Source organism: Perca flavescens, chromosome 20 (genome assembly GCF_004354835.1).
Source record: "Perca flavescens isolate YP-PL-M2 chromosome 20, PFLA_1.0, whole genome shotgun sequence".
Lineage (NCBI taxonomy): Eukaryota > Metazoa > Chordata > Actinopteri > Perciformes > Percidae > Perca > Perca flavescens.
The window spans coordinates 1,542,995-1,570,185 of NC_041350.1; the positions used below are offsets into that span (position 1 = coordinate 1,542,995).

The window sequence follows — 27,191 nt, forward strand, 5'->3', positions numbered from 1 at the left end:
AAAAGTCAGTATGTTGAAAAAAACACATTGTATAGTATTTTGAAAAAGTCATAGTATAGTATGTTGAAAAAAATAAAAGTCATAGTATTGTATTTTGAGAAAAAGCCATAGTATAGTATGTTGAAAAAAAAAAAAATCATATTATTCTATTTTGAAAACAAGTCAGTATTGTATGTAGTATAGTATGTCAGTCATAGTATAGTATTTTGAAATAAAGTCATAGTATAGTATGTCAAAAAAAAAGTAATTGTATATTATTTTGAAAAAAGTCATAGTATAGTATGTCAAAAATATGTCATAGTATAGTATTTTGAAAAAAAAAAAGTATAGTATAGTATTTTGAAAAAGTCATATAGTATAGTATGTCGAAAAAAGTCATAGTATAGTATGTCATAAAAAAAGTCATAGTATAGTATTTTGTCAAAAAAAAGTCATAGTATAGTATGTTGAAAAAAAAGTCATAGTATAGTATGTAGTATGTTGAAAACAAGTCAAAAAAAGTCATAGTATAGTATGTTGAAAAAGTCAAGTCAGTATTGTATGTTGAAAAAAAGTCATAGTCATAAAAAAGTCATAGTATAGTATGTTGAAAAAAGTCATAGTATTGTATGTTGAAAAAAAGTCATAGTATAGTATGTTGAAAAAAAAGTCAAAGTCATATTATAGTATGTTGAAAAAAAAGTCATAGTATAGTATTTTGAAAAAAGTCATTGTATAGTATGTCCAAAAAAAAGTCTTAGTATAGTATGTCAAAAAAAGTCATAGTATAGTATGTCCAAAAAAAGTCATAGTATAGTATGTTAAAAAAGTCAAAAAGTATGTCATAAAAAAGTCATAGTATAGTATGTCAAAAAAGTCATAGTATAGTATTTTGAAAAAGATATAGTATAGTCATCATAGTATAGTATGTTAAAAAAAAGTAGTCATAGTATAGTATGTCAAAAATATAGTATTTTTTGAAAAAGTCATAGTATAGTATGTTGAAAAAAGTCATTATAGTACTTTTAAAAAAAGTCATAGTATAGTATGTTGAAAAAGTCATTGTATAGTATGTTGAAAAAAGTCATAGTATAGTATTTTGAAAAAAAAAGTCATAGTATAGTATGTCGAAAAAAAAGTATAGTATGTCAAAAAATAGTATGTCATTGTATAGTATTTTTTGAAAAAAGTCATTGTCAGTATAGTATAGTATTTTGAAAAAAAAAAAAGTCATAGTATAGTATGTTGAAAAAAGTCATAGTATAGTATTTATAAAAAAGTATGTTGTATGAAAAAAAAGTCATAGTATAGTATGTCAAAAAAGTCATAGTATATATTATAAAAAGTATTTTTGTATTTTAAAAAAGTCATAGTATGTAAAAAAAAGTATGTTGAAAAAAAGTCATAGTATAGTATGTCCAAAAATCTGTTATTATAGTATGTCAGTCATAGTATAGTATGTCCATGGAAAAGTCATTGTATAGTATGTTGAAAAAAGTCATAGTATAGTATGTCGAAAAAAGTCATAGTATAGTATGTCAGTCAAAAAAGTCATAGTATAGTATGTATAGTATGTCCGAAAAAGTCATAGTATAGTATGGCAAAAAATTTTATAGTATAGTATGTATGTTGAAAAAAGACATTTGTATAGTATTTTGGAAAAGTATGTCAAAAAAAAGTCATAGTATAGTATTTTGAAAAAAAGTCATAGTATAGTATGTTGAAAAAAAAGTCATAGTATAGTATTTTGAAAAAAAGTCATAGTATAGTATTTTGAAAAAAAAAAGTCATAGTATTTATTTGTCCAAAATGTCATAGTATAGTTAGTATTGTATTTTATTTTAGAAAAAGTCATAGTATAGTATGTTGAAAAAAAAGTCATAGTATAGTATGTTGAAAAAAATCATAGTATAGTATAGTATAGTATGAAAAAAAGTCATAGTATAGTATGTTGAAAAAAAAAAAAATTTATAGTATAAAAAATCATAGTATGTATGTCAAAAAAAATCTAGTATTAGTAAAGTATTTATGTCAAAAAGTCATAGTATAGTATTTGTCATAGTATAGTATGTTGTTTTCATTGTATAGTATTTTGAAAAAAGTCATTGTATAGTATTTTGAAAAAAGTCATGTATAATTTTGAAAAAAGTCATAGTATAGTATGTTGAAAAAAGTCATAGTATAGTTTGGAAAAAATATAGTATAGTATGTCCAAAAAAAGTATTGTATTTTGAAAAAAAGTCAGTATAGTATATAGTATATTTAAAAAAGTCATAGTATAGTATGGAAAAAAATAGTATGTTGAAAAATCATCATAGTATAGTATGAAAAAAAAATAGTATAAGTGAAAAAATGTCATATATTTTTTTTGAAAAAGTCAAAGAAAGTAAAAAAAAAAAGTATAGTATGTCCAAAAAATACACATAGTATGTTGAAAAAGTCAAACCATTTCATTTGTATTTTGAGAAAAAGTATTGTATGCAGAGTTATAGTATCAAAAAAAGCATAATTATAGTATAGTATGTTGAAAAAAAGACATCAAAAAAAGTATTCAGTTATTTTTAACACTTTTTGTTGAAAAAATTCCATATGTATTTTATGTTTTGAAATGTCTTAGTGAGAATGTCAATGTCAATAGTATGAAAGTAAAAAAGTTGAAAATAGTCATAGTATTTCCTTAGTATGTCTGTAAAAAGTCAAAGTTTAGTATATGTTTTATGTCCAAAAAGCCATAGTATAGTATTTTGAAAAAGTCATGAAAGTATAGTATATTTGGGACAAAAAGGCTAGTTTGTTTTATTTTTAAAATTTTAACAAAGTTTGAACATGTCATTGTACAGTATTACATGAAAAATCAGATGGGGTATGTTGAAAAAAGTTTGGATTCATAGAATACTTTTTTTAGACAAAAAATTAGCCATAGTATAGTATTGTCCAAAAAAGAACCCCTTCAAAAAAGTCATAGTATCAGGGCTTTTTTAAAAAAAAAGTCATAGTTATAGTATTTTGAAAAAAAAGTCAAATATGAAAACATGTAGTTTTACACCCTTTTTCAAAGTAGCCATTTGCCAAAAGTCATTCCAGTATAGTATTTTGAAAAAAAGCTCATGTTTGCAGATCAAAAAAGTAAAGGGTGGCTACTTTGAAGAATCTAAAATATAAGACATGTTTTCAGTTATTTCACACTATTTGTCCAAAAATTCCATATGTCCTCATTCATAGTTTTGATGCCTTCAGTGAGAATGTGTAAATAGTCATGAAAATAAAAAGGAAACACATTGAATAAGAAGGTGTGTCCAAACTTTTGGCCTGTACTGTAAATAAAGTTTACTTACTTACTTACAATTAATTCCTTTTTCTTGCAATTCCATCATGAATGTCATAGTATATTTGGGACAATGAAGGCTAGTTGATTTTACATAAAGTTTGAAATATCATTGCTGACAGACTTACATGTTTTCATCAGATGGGGTCTGCATAATGAAGACACTGCCATAGTACCTGAAGTTTTGAACTTCAAATAGAGCATCAGGGCTCTTTATCAACCCGGACCTACCATGTCTAGGAGCATTTTGATGGTGTGTGGTGACCTGTGATTGCCAAAGCGGTGTGCTTGAAATAAAATGTCCTTTTAATGCAAATGGCCGTGCTCTCAAGGAATGTGTCAGCGACCCACATTTCTGCCTTACTGTGACTGCGGAAGGTATGACCCTCAAGTAAGATCATAGTTACATGTACCAACTGCTGGCCCAAATGTGTTTAGCTGAGGTAATGTACATGGATTTCGTTGTATGGACACCAAAAGAAGTTTTTATGCAATGAGTCCAATTTGATCAATACTTTTTTGATGAGGCCTACAATAGAGTGGAAGAATTCATTACAAAAGGGGTATTGCCTGAGCTGCTGGGTAAATGGTTACTGTGCCAAACCTCTCCTCAAGTGCTAACCTTGAGAAGGCACCTGAGGGATGTTACTGGGGGAAACCCTGTTAATGACACAGACATCCTCTTTTGCACATCCGAGCAATGCAAACGAAATCACGTCATGTCTGAAGCTGAGCAGGGTGCCAAAGATTTGGAAGTGTGTGGAATGCAAAAAGCAAACAAACAAGAAATGAAGTTGGCAAGGCAAGGTAGCTTTATTATCAGCAACATTAAAGAGCGGTTAAAACTGATAAAATATGAGAAGTTACAGTGCAGTATAATAATTTAAACATTAAAGAGCAGTTAAACACAATTAAAAATATAAAAGCAGATAAAATAATAGATTTTAGGGTCCAGTTTCAACAATGCCACTTCAGTATAAGAAATGAACAATTGTTTAACCCTTGTTATTTTCCCGTCTTTTTTTCAGCATTTCGGTCATCTTTCAAAACTTTTGTTGCTTTCCTCTCCGATGTTTGTCATTTTTTTTCTGCGCTTTTTGAATGTCTTTGTGGATTTAATTTAAAGAAAGTAGTGGGCTGATCATTTATTTAACTTGTGCAGAGCGTTTTATGGAACAGTCTACATTAGTTTCCTGAACATTTGGTTGAAAGAAACCCACTTTTCCGATAAAGACATTTTTAAAAAACGTGTGAAATTTGACCCGAGGACAACAAAGAAAAGCAGCCAGCCTTCGTTTAAAAGAACAGAGTTGCAGCATTTATAAATGAATTAATTGATTACCTCTTTTTTGTCATTGTATATATTGTATGTTGTATTGTGTGCATGTGTTTGTAGTCATGTAACAAATCATACATTCACAAATGGACAATAAACAAATTATGATTAATAATTGCATTAATAGTAATTGTTCATTGTAGTTCAGAGTCCATATAAATACTAAAGAGATACTGTTGACATTAAAATGTACAAGGAAGGTATGTAGGTATGACAGATGGGCAAATGTTACAAAGAGCACAGCAAACTGTTGCCATTTTGTCAATGGAGGGCTTTCCTTGCGTGCCGGCTTGGCAGAGGGAAAGAGGGGTGGTGGTCTGAAGAATAGTGTACTTGTTCCTCACCAGGCCAATGACTCGCTCCACGATCCTGACGGCTGCAAGTCCCCTAGTTGCCTCTAGCTCCAGTGGATGCATCTGTTGCTTGCCTTTGGTAAACGCTGGTATTTTCAATTGAGCACAGTACATACCCACTGTCTCTTTCACATTGAAGCCTCTATCAGCTAGAATGACATCTCCTGGTGACAATTTATCAAGAAAGCCACAATTTTCCGTTATGTGCTTGTCACTTGTGTGACCACCTCATCCTTTTGACTCATAAGATATAAATAACACCTTGTGGTGTTATTGAGATCAGGTAGTTTGCAGTGTTGCGGTGCTTGTACTTGTATCTCAGGTTACTTGGCTTTTCTATAAATATTTCGAAACAATCAATGATGGAGGTGCAGTATCTTAAAGTTATTTAAGAAACACATTGGGAGACTATTTTGAATTTGTTCTTTTGGTGGCCAATAAGATTAGATCTGATAATCTTAAATACATTAAGGGCGTTTTCACACATACCTCGTTTGGTCCGGACTTTCAGACTTTTTAGTTTGATCCGAACCAAAATTACAGATGTGAAACCTCCCTCGGACCATGGTCCGGATCGAAAGACCAAATTTTGGTGCGATAAAAAGAGGTGGTCTCGGTCCGGACCAAACTGAACCATGGTCCAGTTTCTTTATAGTGTGAATGCATTTTTTTGGATGGTTCAGACTTTCGGACCAAATACAAGAAGCTCTGGCAGACTCCTCGTGTTACAAGACCGAGGAATAGCTCCTTTTAAGGAATAGCTCGGTGCTTAGTGGGAGAGAGTGACGGTGTCAGCGTTCAGAAAAGACAGCTGTCGGCTATCAGAGCAGAGAATACATCAGCAGTTTATTTAAGTGGTAGTAAATGTACAGCGTAGGTTTCAGTTTGTCTCTGAATAAATGCTGCAGAAATAAAGTTCCCGTGTCTTGCTTCTCAACATCACAACAAAACAAAAAGAGGCACGGCAGTCAGTAGGAGAGAGTAGCAATCAGTAGGAGAGAGTAGCAGTCAGTAGGAGAGAGTAGCAGTCAGTAGGAGAGAGTAGCAGTCAGTAGGAGAGAGTAGCAGTCAGTAGGGGAGAGCAGCAGTCAGTAGGAGAGAGTAGCAGTCAGTAGGAGAGAGTAGCAGTCAGTAGGAGAGAGTAGCAGTCAGTAGGAGAGCAGCAGTCAGTAGGAGAGAGTAGCAGTCAGTAGGAGAGAGCAGCAGTCAGTAGGAGAGAGTAGTAGTCAGTAGGGGAAAGCAGCAGTCAGTAGGAGAGAGCAGCAGTCAGTAGGAGAGAGTAGCAGTAATTTGGAAAAAACTCATACGCAGAGAGAGGGTTAGTTAGCCCTTAACTCACGGACCTCGTCTCGGAACCGTGCACCCTCACTTGCCAGTGCTAACATCGTAGCCTGGCAGGATGGCTTCACGCATGGTTCTACGAAGCCAGGGCCTGTGTCTTTTGTATAGTTGTGGTCAGTGGAAGTAGTGACCTCATGCTCCTCCACGTCAGCCACCATCGGCGGTTGAAGGGTCAGCAAGACTGCTGCAGGTCTCGCATATCTTGCGCTTCATCAGCTGATTCTGATGCAACATAATGTTGCTTATCCCTCTCCCTCGCTGAGGTGTGTGCAAAAAGACTGGGCACAAAATCGGAGCTCAAAGGATTGTCCTGTTTTGCTCCTAGAAAGTCAGAGTATAGTAAAATAAAAGATTACATGTGTGAGATATTGTCCAACCTAAGTCTCTCTCTCTTAGAACCTATGCAGGTTGTGATAAGGGACAGATAAGGAAACTGGGAGATTTAAAACTACTGGGTTTAGCCCAATAATTTAACTGCGAGGATAGCACTAAGCAAATGGTGGCTGATAAATCTTTTCATGAAGTTACTACATGGGCTAAACAAAAGGGACTTGCATAGGTAGACCAAAAAATGTACTTTGACATCATCCTACTTTCAGAATTTGTGTTTATGTGAAATATAGGTTTAAAGGACAATTCTGGCACAAAATGAACATAGGCGTTTATTACATGTGTGAGTCGACTGTTCTCTGGGACATGTTTTCATGCAAACCGGAGATTAGCTGCCAATGCTAGCATTCGGGGCATTTGATAATACACTATTTTATACCACTAGTAAGGCTCAAAATAGCAACACACTTAAATGGTAGCATAATAAGGGTCCCTACATGCAAACCAAAGCATTAGGGACCGGTGGGTTTGCATGTAGGGACCGGTGACGTGGGAGCAGGGAATGTGGACTCAAACGCAGTGAGGGGCAGGCAGGCAGGAGCTAGATGTAACTCAGGGTTTTAACTTGTTTCAAGATAGAGACACATTGGATTAGCATGAAAACAGATCCCAGAGAACGGTCGACTCGATGCACATATGTTATTAACCCCTAGGTTCATTTGGCGCCAGAATTGTCCTTTATGCAAGATATCATAGGGAATAAGACATTGACATCAGAGCAAGAATGCAATTCCAATGTGCTAACGTTAGCATAAGGCAACATGTACCAGCTATCGTTTGCTAGCAGATAATACAACACCAATTTTGCAGTTGCCGTAGGAAGTACATCCTATGCTGAGCCTTTTTAAGGATGGCGTTGATGTTGGACTCCCACTTCAGATCCTGGGAAATGATGAGTGAGTCCACATTTGACACTGGGCTGCTGGATATTGCGAGGGTGGGGGCAGCACTGTGGGATGCTTCCTAAAGTCCACTGTCATCTCCACAGTCTTTAGAGTGTTTCGCTCTAGGTTGTGTTGACTGCACCAGAGCACCAACCTATCAACCTTTTGCCGATATGCAGACGCGTCACCATCCTGGATAAGCCCAAGTGACGTCTTCAGCAAATTTTAAGAGTTTGACAGTTGGGTGCTTGGAGGTAGTTATTTGTGTAGAGGAAGAAGAGAAGTGGGGAAAGGACACATCCCTGTGGTGCACCAGTGCTGATTGTTCCAGATGTGACATCTCTCAGCCGCACATGCTGACAGTCAGGAAGCTGGAGATCCACTGACAGATGGCAGGAGATACAGTGAGCTGAGAGAGTTTGGCGGTAAGGATTTCATTATGATATTGTTGGACCCTGAGCTAAAGTCCACAAACAGGATCCTGACGTAGGTCCCTGGCTGGTCAAGGTGTTGCAGGGTGAAGTGCAGCCCCATGTTCACTGCATCATCCATTGTAGGCAAACTGCTGGGGGTCCAGCTGGTGACCTGTGATGTTTTTGAGGTGGGTCAACACCAAGCGTTCAAAGGACTTCATGGCGACTGAAGTCAAGGCCACAGGTCTTTAGTCTTTCAGTCCAGTGATGGAGGGTTTCTTGGGGACTGGGATGATGATGGTGGAGCTTTTGAAGCATGAGGAGACTTTGCACAGCTCCTGTGATCTGTTGGATATTTGTGTGAAGATTGGTGCTAGCTGGACAGCACAGGGCCTGAGCAAGAGGGTTTTATACCATCAGGGCCTGGTGCTTTGCCTCTGAAAGAGGCAGCAGACATCCTGTTCACATATGATGAGTGTGGATTGAGTATCGGGGGTGTTGGGTGGGGCTGCAGTTGGTCTGGAGTGGGGGAGGGGTGTGAGTGTTTCCCTCTCAAACCTGCAGTAGAAGGCATTCAGGTTATCGGCAAGGCCATTGTTAGCCTCAGCAGTGGGGGATGGTCTCTTATAGCTGGTGATGTCTTGAAGGCCTCTCCATAGTGCTGCAGTCATTGGCTGAGAAACATTTTTTCAACTTTTCAGAGTAGCTCCTTTTAGCCTACTCAGGTAATATGTTAAAAGGTGACTTTAACTTCTATCAAAGTCTGTTTCTGGTAACATACTTGTACTTTTACTCAAGTATTTCAAGTAGCCTGGCTGTGCCCTCCTACGTACTTCCGCTTTCATTTCCCTTCAGTACTCTGTCCGGGTTTGCGGTATATTCTTGGGTTTTCTCCGGCCAAATATTTGGGGGTCCAACCAGCGAACAGAGGGAGTGGCTGAGAACGATGGCGTTCAGGTCGTGCGCTAGTTTGAGTTGTAGTTCCATAATGGCGGCGGAGAAAGATGCGAGTGAAGCCATTCGGTCCGTTGTGGCAACGCTGGCGAATATCCAGAAGTTAAAGTCGGAGCAAGACCAATCTTTGCTGAGTTGTGTTGGTGGCCATGATGTCGTGGCCCTCCTCCCCACGGGGTTTGGGAACAGTTTGATTTTCCAGGTCGCTCTGTTAGTGGTGAAGGAGTCGGCTAAGGCTAATTCTAGCAATACTAATGCTAAATATAATTGTCGCTCTCCCCTCTTATTGCACATGACAAACATCACGACCAAACGTCAGCGATTGGTTATGGCAGATCCAGAGTGGCTCTGGGCGGATCCAATAGTTTTAAACTTCAACAGAGTACCCGCCTTCAAGGAAATTAACACTTGTCAATGGAGAGTGGCCAGACTCTCTGGACAAATGAAATGTACCAGAGTCTGGTAGGACCAGGTTAGCTTTCAAGTACCTTATACAATAATGTATTTGACTGCACTTTGTCTGTTAGTGTCTGAAGATGTCTCATAAATTCACCAAAAGTTAGTGTTAGATAACGCCTCATTTGCATATCTAAACAGAACAATTCAGAAAACTTTCAACACATAAAATAACTGTCTGCGTTTCTGTCTTCAGGTCAGATAAACGGTGGAAGGACAGAGGAAGGCTTTGTCTTTTTCTTCTCCTGTAAAGTGGAAGTGGAGTTTTGGTGCAAGAATCTGAAGGAAACCTGATCGCAGAAACAGTTCAGAGAAGAAAGAGGTTAGCCAAAGGGGGGAAAGGGTGCGGAGCTGCTGATAAAACTGTTGCATAAGCTAGAGTCCCCACACACACACACACACACACACACACACACACACACACACACTCTCTGTGTCTCTCCACCCTTGTTAGTTACACAGCCTACAGTGGGTGGGTCAAAGTGCCTCCGCGGGGGAACCACTCAGCCAGGGGGAGGATCTGATCACTTCACATGTTTCCTTCACTAAGTGTCTGAACGTGTGTGTGTCTGCAGGCAGGATGATACTGGAGCTGCTGCTGTTCGCTGCTCTGCTAGTCGGAGGTTATTTTCTTCTCCACATGACTTTTCTCAAGCTGCCCAGATGTAAAAGTGCTGCAAAGTTACACGGAAAAATCGCCATCGTCACCGGTGAGTTCACATTCTGCAGAGCACACGATTACACTTTTACAACTGACTGAAACTATTAGAAATATGCACAAAACAGCTGAAACGGAAGTGATGGCGGAGAAAAACTCGCTTTATCAGTGGAAAAAGACGCGTTTCTACACAGTAAGGAGACATTTAAACAATCAGAGGACCTTTATTCTGAAATGCCTGAGGGATTTAGCTTAGAGTTAGAGCTGGTGAGAACCAAGGTCCGGACCAAGGTTCATATTTCAGTTACATTGTCTACATTTGATCCAGAAAGTTTTGGTCTCACACAGCAGTTATGTTAGCGCACTAAAGATCTCTACGTGACTAAACTACGTCCTGCCGTCATCACATACGTGAGCTGGGTCTCCAGATACTTATAACTGATTGGTTTGTAGACGGGCTTCCCCGTCCTCTCGTCTCCTCTCTCTGCGTCTGAGTTTTTGCAACTGACTGCTGCTGCTCTCTCCTACTGACTTTGGTTTTGTTGTGATTTTGAGAAGCAAGAAACAGGAACTTTCTTTCTGCAGCATTTATTCAAACGGAAACCTACGCTGTACATTTACTAACACTTAAGTAAACTGCTGATGTATTCTCTGCTCTGATAGCCGACAGCTGTCACTCACTCTCTCATGTAGCCTACACACTAAGCACCGAGCTATTCCTTAAAGGAGCTTCCCAAAGGAGAGCCTGCCAGAGCTTCTTGTATTTGGTCCGAAAGTCCGAACCATCCAAACCGGACCGAGACCACCTCTTTTTATCGGACCAAAATTTGGTCTTTTGATCTAGACCGTGGTCTGGGTGAGGTTTCACACCTGTAATTTTGAAAAGTCCAAAAGTCCGGACCAAATGAGGCAGGTCTGAAAACACCCTTCGAGGAGCCCGGAGTCCAAATGTTGGACTTTATTATTCTATATCTATTATTTGACGTTAAAAGCTCATTCCTAATGTGTGAACTGTACAGTCTCAGAAATATCGGTGTATTAACTCTTCTGTTGACCATGCATTTGCATCCTTCTGGGTCAAAATTAACTTTTTTTTTAATTAAATTTTTTTTACAGTTTTTTTTATATTTCTTGACACATTTTCTGACGTTTTTGTCGCTTTTTTTAAGCACTTTTTTCGACGTTTTCGATGCTATTTTTTTATTAACACCAGCTTATTACCGCTAGTTTTACACTTATTTTTGGAATCCATGGTTAATACATTTAATTTATAGGAGATTATACCTAATTTTGAAATGAATAATTATTTTGGCTAACATTAGAGGAATGCATGTTGATGGATAATCACAGACTTGTATCTCAAAGTTTAGACAGGTTTTAAATCCATTTAAATGTGTTCAAATTATATAAAATTTAATACCCAAAATTCAATGAAAGTAGTGATCAAGTATTTACTAAAAGTTTTTGGCAATTTGGTTAAAAGAAACCCATATTTCTCTTATAGAAGTTTTTGAGAATGGGTCAAAAGCTTATTCTCAATGTGTGAAAAAGTGCTCGACACAACCTCACTGTCACAAAGTTCACGAGGAAGACCCTGTGATTCTGTCGAAAGCTCAAACACGGCTGATAAAATGTTGTTTCCACTGTCAAGTAATGCATGTATCAGTATAAATAAGAACCCTGTCTGTGTATGAGCAGGTTCTTTCTGCTTTTAGCCTGAAAGGAAGTCCCTGTTTGATGCTAAATAGACGTGTTTTGGGTGGAGTGTCACTAACTGGACTCCAGACTATTTACAGCCATCAGGCACTTTAGATAACTTAACGTCAGATGGAAATGTTCCAACAACAGCTACCGCTTCTTTGAGAGCCAAAACAACGTTGTTTTTTTTTTTTGTGAAAAATAACCTTAAGAAAAGCTAGAAAGTGGACTTTGATTGTTTTGTCACACATACTGTTCTCAAGATGTCCCTTTCCTGCACAGTAGTAGATTAATGTATCTCAAAATATGGACATAAGTCACTTAATCTTTTACAGAATGGTGTTCCCTAAAGATAATATAATATAAGATGCACTTTATTAAAAAATTTTTTGGACTCTGTTCGTTCCGGAGCTTTACAAAGACAACACATAATACAGAAAATAAGCATCTCTCAACACATACGCTCATGCATCATAAAACATGCTCTCATATACATTAGACAGGTACCTATATAGTTAGCCCTTTAACTCCTCCTTTCATTTAATCAAACCAAAGTAGGATCAGTTGTGTAGTCTAGTCTTTTGTAGTTAATATACTGTGGCTTCATGCACACAGACACACACACACACACATCTTTGTGGGGACATTGCATTCCCTAGCCCCTTACCCTAACCTTAACCATCAAAACTAAATGCCTAACCTTAACCCTCACCCTCACCCTCACCCTCACCCTAACCATAACCTAATTCTAACCCTAATCCTAAAACCAAGTCTAAACCCTCAAACAGCCCTTTAAACTCGTGGGGACCAGCATTTTGGCCCCACAAAGCTGTCGGGACCCCACAACTAACATTAGACCCAGCAGCAGTGGGTCAGCAGACAGCCCTCTTTATCCTTTTCTTTCCAAATAGGACATGAACCCCGCTCTCCTGGGTGAAAGTCCTGCGTTGTTTGTTTGACACCCCCCCCCGCACCCCCCCAAACCTGTATCCTTACCAGGACATTTGGTGCACTTATACTTCCTCACCTTACTTCCAGCTTTGCTCCCATCAGAACTACTACGGCCTCTAGAGGGCGCCACCACTAGAAACCTAAATATAGGTCAGAATGATGCTGGAACAAACACTTATGGGGCAGTTTTTCTGTCCGAATGTCTATCAGAAATGTCATGGAGACAGAGTTCATACGTTTTGAAAAAACCTGGAAAAGTTATGGAATTTGAAAAATGCAAATTCCAGGCCTGGAAAGGTTTTGGAAACATAAAAAGACCCAGAAAGTTTTGGAAAAGTCATGGAATTGTTTTTAACACAGCATAATAATACGTGATTAATGTATTTTCACATGGTCTTAACCTCAGCGTTGTATTCGGGGAGTGATATTATGAATCCTACTATGAACTACAGACATTATCATTCATTTTATAGTTACTGAGGGTAAACTTTAACACAGATTAGTATTCTTATTGTATGATGTCAACTGACATTTTCAGGAACACATAGTCATGAAAATTTGCCGAAAAGTATTGGTTAAAATGCGTATGAACCCTGTGTCGATCCATCCAGTAGTTGTTGAGATATCTCTGTCTGAACCAACCATTTCCATCTGTTAACGGCTGATAAAACTGTCCTCTCTCTTACTCTGTCCTCCCTCTCCAGGAGCAAACACCGGCATCGGTAAGACCACGGCGATGGATTTGGCCAGAAGGGGGGCGAGGGTGATCCTGGCCTGCAGGGACAGACGGCGAGCCGAGGCCGCCGCTCAGGAAATCATCCAGGTAAAGAAGAAACTCTCCTACCTGTAGAGGTCACAAATTAAACTTTTGTTTATCAATCAATCAATCAATCAAAATGTCTTTGCCTCTTTTGTGATTGTTTTGTGATTATTAACTAACTTGTTCTGCTATCTTGGCCGGGTCTCTCTTGAAAAAGAGATTTTATATCTCAATGAGACTAACCTGGTTAGATAAAGGTTAAATAATAATAAACAAATATCATCATACAATAGAAAGAATGAACATAGAAAACAGTAAAATCAGAAAAGCTTACACAGAAACAAAAGAATGAAATTGTCACACCACAGCTATGTATTAAAGGCCAGACGAAACAGATACGTTTTGAGTTTGGACCTAAAAAGAGCTCCATCTGTGATAGTGTGAATATCAGGGGGTAACTTGTTTCAGAGTCTCGGGGCAGCAACTACAAAAGCCTGATCACCCCCCCTACCGTTTATACCTTGACCTCGGCACTTCTAAAACTCGCTGATTTGAAGAACGCAATGACCAGTTGTGCTCCCGCAATGTTAAAAGTTCAGACAAATACTCCAGGGCCAGATCATTTAAGGCCTTGAAAGCAGACAATAAAACCTTGAAATCTATTCTAAAACACACAGGGAGCCGATGTGGGGTGTGGAGAGAATGGGAGTAATCAGAATCAAAATGGGTTTTATTGCCAAGCACGTTTTTTAACACATACAAGGAATTTGTTTTGGTGTTGTTGGTGCACATCACACATTCTCTAAATGGAATATTAAACAATTTAAGTATAGGTTATATTATAATATGTGCACATCTAGATGCATTTGTTAAAAAGCGAGCAGCAACATTTTGCACAAGTGGAAGACTTGAGATGGAGGTCTGATTCAGACCGACATAAAGAGCATTACAGTAATCCAACCTTGAACTAATGAAAGCATGAATCGCCTTTTCTAGATCTAGATCGTTTAGACGTTATTTACTCGTGTTTATCGTGGATAATCAGAAAATATCACTGTTTTTCTCCAGAACTTGTACATGTAACAATATGTCAATAGTGGAAGAGGTAGGGACATGTACCCCCTGCAGTCCTCCAGAGTACCCCTAGGGGGACACGTACCCCCATTTGAGAAAAACTGCTCTAACAAGCTGCCAGTATGCGGAGGGGGTGAATTATTATCCCATCTGACACAATTCAATTCAATTTTATTTATAGTATCAAATCATAAGAGTTATCTCGAGACTTTATAGATAAAGCAGGTCTAGACCACACTTACAAAGCCCCAACAATTCTAGTAATTCCCCCAAGAGCAAGCACACACACACACACACACACACACACACACACACACACACACACACACACACACACACACACACACACACAGACACATGCACACAGACACACACACACACACATGCCTGCCCTGCTATTCTCTTAAATACACCAACACACTAAGAAGTATAAACTTCAGGCCACTTACTACGGTGAAAGCTCTGCGTGGATCTCTGCAGGACCAGAAATCAGACTTCAGACATTACTGTGTGTACGCATGATTTAATTAGACATAAATAAGACAGGAGTGATGGTAACTGTATGTTACCGACTTTGAAAATGTGACTTCCGAGTACCAATGGAACGCAGTATTTGCTGTAAGTGTTTGATTGTGTTTTCTAACCCGTGCGTGGTGGTGTTGTTGTTGTTGTTGTTGTTGCGTTCAGGAGACGGGGAACAGCCAGGTGATCTTCATGCAGCTGGACCTGGCCAGTCTGAAGTCGGTTCGCTCTTTTGCTGACGAGTTCCTCCGCTCCGAGTCCAGGCTGGATCTGCTCATCAACAACGCCGGTAAACAAATGGTCAAATATTAAAAACACGGGCGTCTTAATTTATTAATTAATTTATACTGTTTATTGATCCCCAGTGGGGGAAATTACAATTTACACTCTGTTTGTTAGATATCACTACACACACAGGCCTGAAATACACACAGACATGCTCAGGACCTATTCATGCACAAATGGAGAGATGTCAGAGTGATAAATGAGTCAATAAATGTGCTAAAATAGCCTCAAGAAGTGTGCTAAACTAGGCTCAAGAAGTGTGCTAAAATAGGCTTAAGAAGTGTGCTAAACTAGGCTCAAGAAGTGTGCTAAAATAGGCTTAAGAAGTGTGCTAAACTAGGCTCAAGAAGTGTGCTAAACTAGGCTCAAGAAGTGTGCTAAACTACGCTTAAGATGTGTGCTAAGTTAGGCTAAAGATGTGTGCTAAGCTAAGCTAATACTTCCTGGACCACTGAGATTAAAATAGCATCTGACCTGGAGGTTAACGAATAAAATGAGCGATTAGCTCCATCAAGTCTACCGTTCAGCTGCAGCTTGAAGTGTAACCGCGATGTTTGTGTAACTGTGATGTTTGTGTAACTGTGTAACCGCAATGTTTGTGTAACCGCGATGTTTGTGTAACCGCGATGTTCGTGTAATCGCGATGTTTGTGTAACTGTGATGTTTGTGTAACTGTGTAACCGCGATGTTTGTGTAACCGCGATGTTTGTGTAACCGCGATGTTCGTGTAACTGTGATGTTTGTGTAACTGTGTAACCGCGATGTTTGTGTAACCGCGATGTTTGTGTAACCGCGATGTTCGTGTAACTGTGATGTTTGTGTAACTGTGTAACCGCGATGTTTGTGTAACCGCGATGTTTGTGTAACCGCGATGTTTGTGTAATCGCGATGTTTGTTTAACTGTGATGTTTGTGTAACCGCGATGTTTTTGTAACCGTGATGTTTGTGTAACTGTGATGTTTTTGTAACCGTGATGTTTGTGTAACCGCGATGTTTGTGTAACCGCGATGTTTGTGTAACCGTGATGTTTGTGTAACTGTGTAACCGCGATGTTTGTGTAACCGCGATGTTTGTGTAACCGCGATGTTCGTGTAATCGCGATGTTTGTGTAACTGTGATGTTTGTGTAACTGTGTAACCGCGATGTTTGTGTAACCGCGATGTTTGTGTAACCGCGATGTTCGTGTAACTGTGATGTTTGTGTAACTGTGTAACCGCGATGTTTGTGTAACCGCGATGTTTGTGTAACCGCGATGTTCGTGTAACCACGATGTTTGTGTAACCGCGATGTTTGTGTAACCACGATGTTTGTGTAATCGCGATGTTTGTTTAACTGTGATGTTTGTGTAACTGTGTAACCGCGATGTTTGTGTAACCGTGATGTTCGTGTAATCGCGATGTTTGTGTAACTGTGATGTTTGTGTAATCGCGATGTTTGTGTAACCGCGATGTTTGTGTAACCGTGATGTTCGTGTAATCGCGATGTTTGTGTAACCGCGATGTTTGTGTAACCGTGATGTTCGTGTAATCGCGATGTTTGTGTAACTGTGATGTTTGTGTAACTGTGTAACCGCGATGTTTGTGTAACCGCGATGTTTGTGTAACCGCGATGTTCGTGTAACCGCGATGTTCGTGTAATCGCGATGTTTGTGTAACTGTGATGTTTGTGTAACTGTGTAACCGCGATGTTTGTGTAACCGCGATGTTTGTGTAACCGCGATGTTTGTGTAACCGCGATGTTCGTGTAATCGCGATGTTTGTGTAACTGTGATGTTTGTGTAACTGTGTAACCGCGATGTTTGTGTAACCGCGATGTTTGTGTAACCGCGATGTTCGTGTAACTGTGATGTTTGTGTAACTGTGTAACCGCGATGTTTGTGTAACCGCGATGTTTGTGTAACCGCGATGTTCGTGTAACCACGATGTTTGTGTAACCGCGATGTTTGTGTAACCACGATGTTTGTGTAATCGCGATGTTTGTTTAACTGTGATGTTTGTGTAACTGTGTAACCGCGATGTTTGTGTAACCGTGATGTTCGTGTAATCGCGATGTTTGTGTAACTGTGATGTTTGTGTAATCGCGATGTTTGTGTAACCGCGATGTTTGTGTAACCGTGATGTTCGTGTAATCGCGATGTTTGTGTAACCGCGATGTTTGTGTAACCGTGATGTTCGTGTAATCGCGATGTTTGTGTAACCGCGATGTTTGTGTAACCGTGATGTTCGTGTAACCGCGATGTTTGTGTAACTGTGATGTTTGTGTAACCGCGATGTTTGTGTAACTGTGATGTTTGTGTAACCGCGATGTTTGTGTAAATGTGATGTTTGTTTAACTGTGATGTTTGTGTAACCGCGATGTTTTTGTAACCGTGATGTTTGTGTAACCGCGATGTTTGTGTAACCGCGATGTTTGTGTAACTGTGATGTTTTTGTAACCGTGATGTTTGTGTAACCGCGATGTTTGTGTAACCGCGATGTTTGTGTAACCGTGATGTTTGTGTAACTGTGTAACCGCGATGTTTGTGTAACCGCGATGTTTGTGTAACCGCGATGTTCGTGTAATCGCGATGTTTGTGTAACTGTGATGTTTGTGTAACTGTGTAACCGCGATGTTTGTGTAACCGCGATGTTTGTGTAACCGCGATGTTCGTGTAACTGTGATGTTTGTGTAACTGTGTAACCGCGATGTTTGTGTAACCGCGATGTTTGTGTAACCGCGATGTTCGTGTAACCACGATGTTTGTGTAACCGCGATGTTTGTGTAACCACGATGTTTGTGTAATCGCGATGTTTGTTTAACTGTGATGTTTGTGTAACTGTGTAACCGCGATGTTTGTGTAACCGTGATGTTCGTGTAATCGCGATGTTTGTGTAACTGTGATGTTTGTGTAATCGCGATGTTTGTGTAACCGCGATGTTTGTGTAACCGTGATGTTCGTGTAATCGCGATGTTTGTGTAACCGCGATGTTTGTGTAACCGTGATGTTCGTGTAATCGCGATGTTTGTGTAACCGCGATGTTTGTGTAACCGTGATGTTCGTGTAACCGCGATGTTTGTGTAACTGTGATGTTTGTGTAACCGCGATGTTTGTGTAACTGTGATGTTTGTGTAACCGCGATGTTTGTGTAAATGTGATGTTTGTGTAACTGTGATGTTTGTGTAACCGCGATGTTTGTGTAACCGCGATGTTTGTGTAAATGTGATGTTTGTGTAACCGCGATATTTGTGTAACCGCGATGTTTGTGTAACCGCGATGTTTGTGTAACTGTGTAACAGTGATGTTTGTGTAACAGTGATGGTTGTGTAACCGCGATGTTTGTGTCTTCAGGTCTGATGAATGGCGGTAAGACGGAGGACGGTTTCGGGATGATCTTCGGCGTGAACCACCTGGGTCACTTCCTGCTGACGGTGCTGCTGCTGGAGCGTCTGAAGGCGAGCGGGCGTAGCCGCGTGGTGACCGTGGCCTCCAAGGCCTACGAGATGGGCAAGGTGGACTTCAACTGCCTGACGACCCACAGAGACGTGGCGCTTGGCGATGGCGATCTTCAGCTCTTCCACAAGTACTGCCACAGCAAACTGTGCAACGTGCTCTTCACCTACGAGCTCGCCAAGAGGCTGCAGGGCTCCGACGTCACCTGCTACAGCCTCCACCCAGGTACGCCTCCACACAGGTACACCTCCACCCAGGTACGCCTCCACACAGTTAGCTACAGCCTCCACCCAGGTACGCCTCCACACAGTTAGCTACAGCCACCCAGGTACGCCTCCACACAGTTAGCTACAGCCACCCAGGTATGCCTCCACCCAGGTACGCCTCCACACAGGTACGCTACAGCCTCCACCCAGGTACGCCTCCACACAGTTAGCTACAGCCTCCACCCAGGTACGCCTCCACACAGTTAGCTACAGCCTCCATCCAGGTACGCCTCCACACAGGTACGCTACAGCCTCCACACAGTTAGCTACAGCCTCCACCCAGGTACGCCTACACCCAGGTACGCCTCACACAGTTAGCTACAGCCTCCACCCAGGTACGCCTCCACACAGGTACGCTACAGCCTCCACACAGTTAGCTACAGCCTCCACCCAGGTACCTCCCACACAGTTAGCTACAGCCTCCACACAGTTAGCTACAGCCTCCACCCAGGTACGCCTCCACACAGTTAGCTACAGCCACCCAGGTACGCCTCCACACAGTTAGCTACAGCCTCCACCCAGGTACGCCTCCACACAGTTAGCTACAGCCACCCAGGTATGCCTCCACCCAGGTACGCCTCCACACAGGTACGCTACAGCCTCCACCCAGGTACGCCTCACACAGTTAGCTACAGCCTCCACCCAGGTACGCCTCCACACAGTTAGCTACAGCCTCCATCCAGGTACGCCTCCACACAGGTACGCTACAGCCTCCACACAGTTAGCTACAGCCTCCACCCAGGTACGCCTACACCCAGGTACGCCTCCACACAGTTAGCTACAGCCTCCACCCAGGTACGCCTCCACACAGGTACGCTACAGCCTCCACACAGTTAGCTACAGCCTCCACCCAGGTACGCCTCCACACAGTTAGCTACAGCCTCCACACAGTTAGCTACAGCCTCCACCCAGGTACGCCTCCACACAGTTAGCTACAGCCACCCAGGTACGCCTCCACACAGTTAGCTACAGCCTCCACCCAGGTACGCCTCCACACAGTTAGCTACAGCCACCCAGGTATGCCTCCACCCAGGTACGCCTCCACACAGGTACGCTACAGCCTCCACCCAGGTACGCCTCCACACAGTTAGCTACAGCCTCCACCCAGGTACGCCTCCACACAGTTAGCTACAGCCTCCATCCAGGTACGCCTCCACACAGGTACGCTACAGCCTCCACACAGTTAGCTACAGCCTCCACCCAGGTACGCCCTACACCCAGGTACGCCTCCACACAGTTAGCTACAGCCTCCACCCAGGTACGCCTCCACACAGGTACGCTACAGCCTCCACACAGTTAGCTACAGCCTCCACCCAGGTACGCCTCCACACAGTTAGCTACAGCCTCCACACAGTTAGCTACAGCCTCCACCCAGGTACGCCTCCACACAGTTAGCTACAGCCTCCACCCAGGTGCGCCTCCACACAGTTAGCTACAGCCTCCACCCAGGTACGCCTCCACACAGTTAGCTACAGCCACCCAGGTATGCCTCCACCCAGGTACGCCTCCACACAGGTACGCTACAGCCTCCACACAGTTAGCTACAGCCTCCACCCAGGTACGCCTCCACACAGTTAGCTACAGCCTCCATCCAGGTACGCCCCACACAGGTACGCTACAGCCTCCACACAGTTAGCTACAGCCTCCACCCAGGTATGCCTACACCCAGGTACGCCTCCACACAGTTAGCTACAGCCTCCACCCAGGTACGCCTCCACACAGGTACGCTACAGCCTCCACACAGTTAGCTACAGCCTCCACCCAGGTACGCCTCCACACAGTTAGCTACAGCCTCCACACAGTTAGCTACAGCCTCCACCCAGGTACGCCTCCACACAGTTAGCTACAGCCACCCAGGTACGCCTCCACACAGTTAGCTACAGCCTCCACCCAGGTACGCCTCCACACAGTTAGCTACAGCCACCCAGGTATGCCTCCACCCAGGTACGCCTCCACACAGGTACGCTACAGCCTCCACCCAGGTGCGCCTCCACACAGTTAGCTACAGCCTCCACCCAGGTACGCCTCCACACAGTTAGCTACAGCCTCCATCCAGGTACGCCTCCACACAGGTACGCTACAGCCTCCACACAGTTAGCTACAGCCTCCACCCAGGTACGCCTACACCCAGGTACGCCTCCACACAGTTAGCTACAGCCTCCACCCAGGTACGCCTCCACACAGGTACGCTACAGCCTCCACACAGTTAGCTACAGCCTCCACCCAGGTACGCCTCCACACAGTTAGCTACAGCCTCCACACAGTTAGCTACAGCCTCCACCCAGGTACGCCTCCACACAGTTAGCTACAGCCACCCAGGTACGCCTCCACACAGTTAGCTACAGCCTCCACCCAGGTACGCCTCCACACAGTTAGCTACAGCCACCCAGGTATGCCTCCACCCAGGTACGCCTCCACACAGGTACGCTACAGCCTCCACCCAGGTACGCCTCCACACAGTTAGCTACAGCCTCCACCCAGGTACGCCTCCCACACAGTTAGCTACAGCCTCCATCCAGGTACGCCTCCACACAGGTACGCTACAGCCTCCACACAGTTAGCTACAGCCTCCACCCAGGTACGCCTACACCCAGGTACGCCTCCACACAGTTAGCTACAGCCTCCACCCAGGTACGCCTCCACACAGGTACGCTACAGCCTCCACACAGTTAGCTACAGCCTCCACACAGGTAAGCCTCCACACAGGTACGCTGACTGCCGTTTCACCAAAGATCCTGTAAACCACGTGGCAGTAACGGTTGCCCTTGGCAGTATGACTACGGGGTGAAGGAATCGCTCGTAATCAGTGTTCTTCTTCCTAACCTTAACCATCACAACTAAATGTCTAACCTTAACCCTTATCCTCCCCCTAACCATAACCTAATTCTAACCCTAATCCTAAAACCAAGTCTTAACCCTCAAACAGCCCTTTAAACTTGTGGGGTCCAGCATTTTGGCCCCCACGAGGCTGTGCAGACCCCACAAGTATACTGTATTCTCCGGTTTTTGGACCCCACAAATATAGTAAAACAGGTACACACACACACACACACACAGACAAACAGAGACACACACACATACACATGCGGACACACACAAACAGACACACAAACAGACACACACACACACACACAGACAGAGACACAGACACACAAACAGACACACACACACACCCATACACACCGACGCGCACACACCCACACAGACACACAGACACACACACACACAGACACACAAACCGACACACACACACACACACACATACACAGAGAGGGACACACCCACACACACCCATACACACCGACACACAAACAGACACACACACACACACACACACACACATACAGACACATACAGACACACACAGACACAAACAGACACACACACACACACACATACACATACACACACACACACACACACACACACACACACACACACACACACACACACACACACACACACACACACACACACACACATACAGACACATACAGACACACACAGACACAAACAGACACACACACACACACACACACACAGACACACCCATACACACCGACACACAAACAGACACACACACACAGACAGAGACACACACACACACTGTTTCATGTGTTTCACGTTTCTTCTTTTTTAGGTTTTTATGTGTGTCTGATTTCATGTTACCTGTGTTTGTTTACCTTTTGTATTCTTATATCTTTTATTTATTGTATTTCACTTCATTTTGAAGCACTTTGTGATTTAGATTTTCCTTCGTGTGTCTCCAGGCGCCATCCAGACGGAGATCGGGCGGTACGCTGGCTTCTGGTGGAGTCTCATGATGAAACCCATCGTGTTTCTGTTCTTCGTGGACGCCGAGTCCGGTGCTCAGACCACGCTGCACTGTGCCCTGGAGCCAGGCATCGAGCACGCCAGCGGCCAATACTTCAGCTGCTGCAAGCCGAAACTGAACATCGAGTCGAAGGCGACGGACGACGCCGCTGCCAAGAAGCTGTGGGAGCTCAGCGAGAGTTTCTGCGGCCTGGCCTGAAACAAAACTGTTTTTAATCTCCGAGTAATAATTAGGATTTTAAATAATATACAGAACAATTAAGAGTAGGCCTAAGGTTGGGTATCGTTTGGGTTTTTCCGATACCGGTGCTAAAACGATTTTAAAACTGTGCCTGAACTGATACTTAAAAAAAAAAAAAAAAAAGGGAATAGGGTATTTTACAATAACTTTGAATGCCACACAAGGCTTAAAAGGTTCCATGACATGGTGCTCTTTCGATGCTTTTATATACAGTACAGGCCAAAAGTTTGGACACACCTTCTCATTCAATGTGTGTATTTATTTTCATGACTATTTACGTTGTAGATTCTCACTGAAGGCATCAAAACTATGAATGAACACATATGGAATTATGTACTTAACAAAAAAGTGTGAAATAACTGAAAACATGTCTTATATTTTAGATTCTTCAAAGTAGCCACCCTTTGCTTTTTTTGATAACTCTGCAAACCCTTGGTGTTCTCTCAATGAGCTTCATGAGGTAGTCACCTGAAATGGTTTTACCTTCACAGGTGTGCTTTGTCAGGGTTCATTAGTGGAATTATTTCCCTTATTAATAAAAAAGCAAAGGGTGGCTACTTTGAAGAATCTAAAATATAAGACATGTTTTCAGTTATTTCACACTTTTTTGTTAAGTACATAATTCCATATGTGTTCATTCATAGTTTTGATGCCTTCAGTGAGAATCTACAATGTCAATAGTCATGAAAATAAAAAGGAAACGCATTGAATGAGAAGGTGTGTCAAAATTTTTGGCCTGTACTGTAGACCTTAGTGGTCCCTAATACTGTATCTGAAGTCTCTTTCCCGAAATTCAGCCTTGGTGCAGAATTCCAGCCACTAGAGCCAGTCCCACAATGATCTTTCCTTAGGATGTGCCATTTCTGTGTCTGTAGCTATTGAGGAGGAGAGAGGGAGGGAGGGGGGGGTGTGGTCTTGACCAACTGCCACTTTGCTCATTTGAAAGCCATGATGTCTCTCTCTCTCTCTCTCATGGGTGGGCCAAATTCTCTGGGTGGGCAAAGCAGAGAAAGGGGAGGTACCCTTTCTCCTATGACCTCATAAGGAGAAGATTCCTGATTGGTCCATCTGAGCTTTCATTTTCTCAAAGACAGAGCAGGATACCCAGGGCTCGGTTTACACCTATCACCATATCTAGCCACTGGGGGACCATAGGCAGGCTGGGGGGAACTCATATTAATGTTAAAAAAACTCTTAAAGTGACATTTTAATGCACCATCTGTGTTGTTTTTCCGACAATTGCAAATTCACACTGCTTAACGTCCCAGTGTAGGAATCCTCTACATTGATATATAGTCACACCGTTTAACGTAAGCTGTCAGCATTTTAACCATGTTTAATCCAGCTGTTAGCTAACGCTAGGCTAACGTTACCTGCTGCCAGGTGTATTATGTTAACGTTAACGTCTGTTTCAGAGCATCAGAGAGCAGCGCAGGAGGCATTTAATTGGCACCGAAATCTGTGTTGTTATTCGGTCCGGTACATACCGGTCGTTTAGGCACCGGTGCCGTATTAGCACCAGGTTTCGGTACCCAACCCTAATTAAGAGACATTATGTAACGATTACATAGTTTAGAGATGCAAAGATTAACAGATTAGTCATCAACTATTAAATTAATGTCCAACTATTTAATCAGTTTGAATTATTTTGATGTGGGATTTGTTTTAAACATCTGTTTGTGCTCTAATATAAAATACAGTTTCAGTGTCACTTTTGATAAGAGGACATGTCTATTGTTTAGCAGTTTATAGAAATAAAAGGTGTTTCACTCATTTGTCTGCAGCTCATTCTTTTAAAAACATACTGAGGAAATCGAGTCGATCGTATCGTGTCACAGAAAGTGTATTTAACAAATCCCAAAAATAAATAACTTAAAAATCGCTTCAAATAAATGATCTAAGAGACAATATTTAAGGATTACATAGTCTAGAGATGCAAAGATTAAATGATTAGTTATCAAGTATTAAATTAATCTCCAACTATTTAATCTGTTAATCAGTTTGAGTCATTTAGTGAACAGGTAAACTTGTATGATGTCAGCTTGTTAAATGTGGATTCCTCTTTCCTTCCCTACCTCCTTCCCTATGTACTTATATATATATATATATATATATATGTAACAGTGGTTCCCAAAGTAGGGCCCAGGGACCCCCAGGGGTCCTTGAGGGGGGTCTCTGCTAAAAAAAAAAAATGTATATTCCTACTATTTTGCTTGAAATATGTATTTCATGTATATTGTGAGCTTAAATGTTAACAAACTTTGCATTACGCATGATAAATCATGTTTAAACTGAACAAGGTATTCCATGCAGTATGTTTGGTTATCTGATCCATTGGTACATGAAATCACCTGCGAAACGACCGGAAGTCATTCATTTCCTATTGAGATTCGCTGACTGCGTTTCGAACCGGGTCTGAACGAGTGCGGAAAAACTCGTGTTAGTTGGTCATCCGGATGCGTTGAAAAAATTTGCGACTCTTGCGACAGGCTACGGACGATTCCTATCCGACAGTTCCAGCGGAAGTTTATTATTATTTCTTTATTTGATCAGGGACAATGCACAAAAAACATTAGATGTCATGTGCCAGGTTATAGCAAAAAATGCTAATTTCCACCCGCAGTCCCTGGACAGGTTGATGTTATACTTACAAAAGTTCATAAAATATATACACAATAATACATGAAAGCATTACTTCACTCACATCATAAAAACACTCTCCACTTCAGGAATCTATCACTCACTCACACAGTTTACATCATTCATATCAGTCATTCAGTGCGTACATATTTGCTTTGTTAATAACCACTGTTTGGTCAGGCATTTGGTTAGCTTTGCTATGGTACTGATAAACAAACCTAATTGGTTAGCTAGCAACAGACATCGAACTATTGACATTATACCTCTATATATCACATTTAACTATTGACATTATACCTCTATATATATCACATTTAACTATTGACATTATACCTCTATATATCACATTTAACTATTGACATTATACCACTATATATATCACATTTAACTATTGACATTATACCACTATATATCACATTTAACTATTGACATTATACCTCTATATATATCACATTTAACTATTGACATTATACCTCTATATATCACATTTAACTATTGACATTATACCACTATATATATCACATTTAACTATTGACATTATACCTCTATATATATCACATTTAACTATTGACATTATACCTCTATATATATCACATTTAACTATTGACATTATACCTCTATATATCACATTTAACTATTGACATTATACCACTATATATATCACATTTAACTATTGACATTATACCTCTATATATATCACATTTAACTATTGACATTATACCTCTATATATATCACATTTAACTGACCTGACATGTCAACATCCTGGGCAGCTTTTCTCCACACAGCAGCCTTTCTGTTTATAGGTCATAGAGAATCGTGACATGTACACATTCAAATTTTCAAAATAAATGTCAAAAATCGTGACCTATACACAAATTAATAAATCAAAATAACGTGACTATTTCACATTACGGAGCTGATTTCAAGTGCCAGTGGGAAGGCGGCATAAGGCACAATTGGATTTTTTTGTGAGTTGTGTTGATTTGGTTATGTTGACATTTAAAAAAATTGTGACAATGAAAATAAAAGTTGTTGTAGATTGATGCATTTGTATACATTTAACTTTTATTGTTTAAAGAAATGTGAGGGGTTGACCTTAGCTCCCCCAGTAAGAGCGTGCACCCCATGTAGGCCGAGTCCTTTGCAGCGGCCCGGGTTCAAACCGAACGTTGGAAAAAGCTTAAAAATGTGGGAAAAAACACAAATGTCAAAATGTGCATAAGAAACTAAAAACTTTTGAGAAAAGTGACAAAACTTTGAAAAAAAAGTGACAAAGAGATTGGTGGAAAAGCAACAAAAAGTGTTGAAAAAGACGACCAAAATGTTGAAAAAAAAAGTTTAAATTTTGACCAAGAAAAGCGAAAAGTTGCACGGACGACAGGAAGCCAACACGAGGGACA

General features: G+C 41.2%; 1 protein-coding gene and 1 long non-coding RNA gene across 4 annotated transcripts in view; both read left to right on the plus strand.

Annotated features, from left to right (window-relative positions):
• Positions 1–3,474, plus strand: part of LOC114547331 (uncharacterized) — a 45,130-nt gene extending 41,656 nt beyond the window's left edge. The window contains exon 4 of the long non-coding RNA XR_003691140.1: positions 3,446–3,474. This is a non-coding gene — a long non-coding RNA (uncharacterized LOC114547331). The remainder of the gene's footprint in view (positions 1–3,445) is intronic.
• Positions 3,475–3,559: 85 nt separating this feature from the next.
• LOC114547277 (dehydrogenase/reductase SDR family member 13) lies at positions 3,560–23,290 on the plus strand. 3 transcript variants are annotated; one of them, XM_028566558.1, is made up of 7 exons: positions 3,560–3,682; positions 9,628–9,774; positions 10,007–10,141; positions 13,443–13,561; positions 15,260–15,383; positions 18,708–19,034; positions 22,846–23,290. In XM_028566558.1, exons 3-7 carry the CDS (start codon positions 10,012–10,014, stop codon positions 23,106–23,108), a joined length of 963 nt encoding a protein of 320 aa, XP_028422359.1. In that variant the 5' UTR covers positions 3,560–3,682; positions 9,628–9,774; positions 10,007–10,011; the 3' UTR covers positions 23,109–23,290. The 3 variants fall into 3 exon arrangements, with proteins under 3 accessions (XP_028422359.1, XP_028422358.1, XP_028422360.1); XM_028566557.1 differs by having other exon boundaries at positions 9,628–9,753; XM_028566559.1 differs by lacking the exons at positions 3,560–3,682; positions 9,628–9,774 and adding an exon at positions 21,636–21,653 and having other exon boundaries at positions 9,914–10,141; positions 18,708–19,016.
• Positions 23,291–27,191: the final 3,901 nt, after the last annotated feature.

Excerpts from the sequence above, each read along its gene's own strand:
- LOC114547277 (XM_028566558.1), top strand. The coding sequence starts at position 10,012 with ATGATACTGGAGCTGCTGCTGTTCGCTGCTCTGCTAGTCGGAGGTTAT. Across the intron at positions 10,142-13,442 it reads AAAAATCGCCATCGTCACCG|GAGCAAACACCGGCATCGGT; the intron begins GTGAGTTCACAT and ends CTCCCTCTCCAG. Across the intron at positions 19,035-22,845 it reads CTGCTACAGCCTCCACCCAG|GCGCCATCCAGACGGAGATC; the intron begins GTACGCCTCCAC and ends GTGTGTCTCCAG.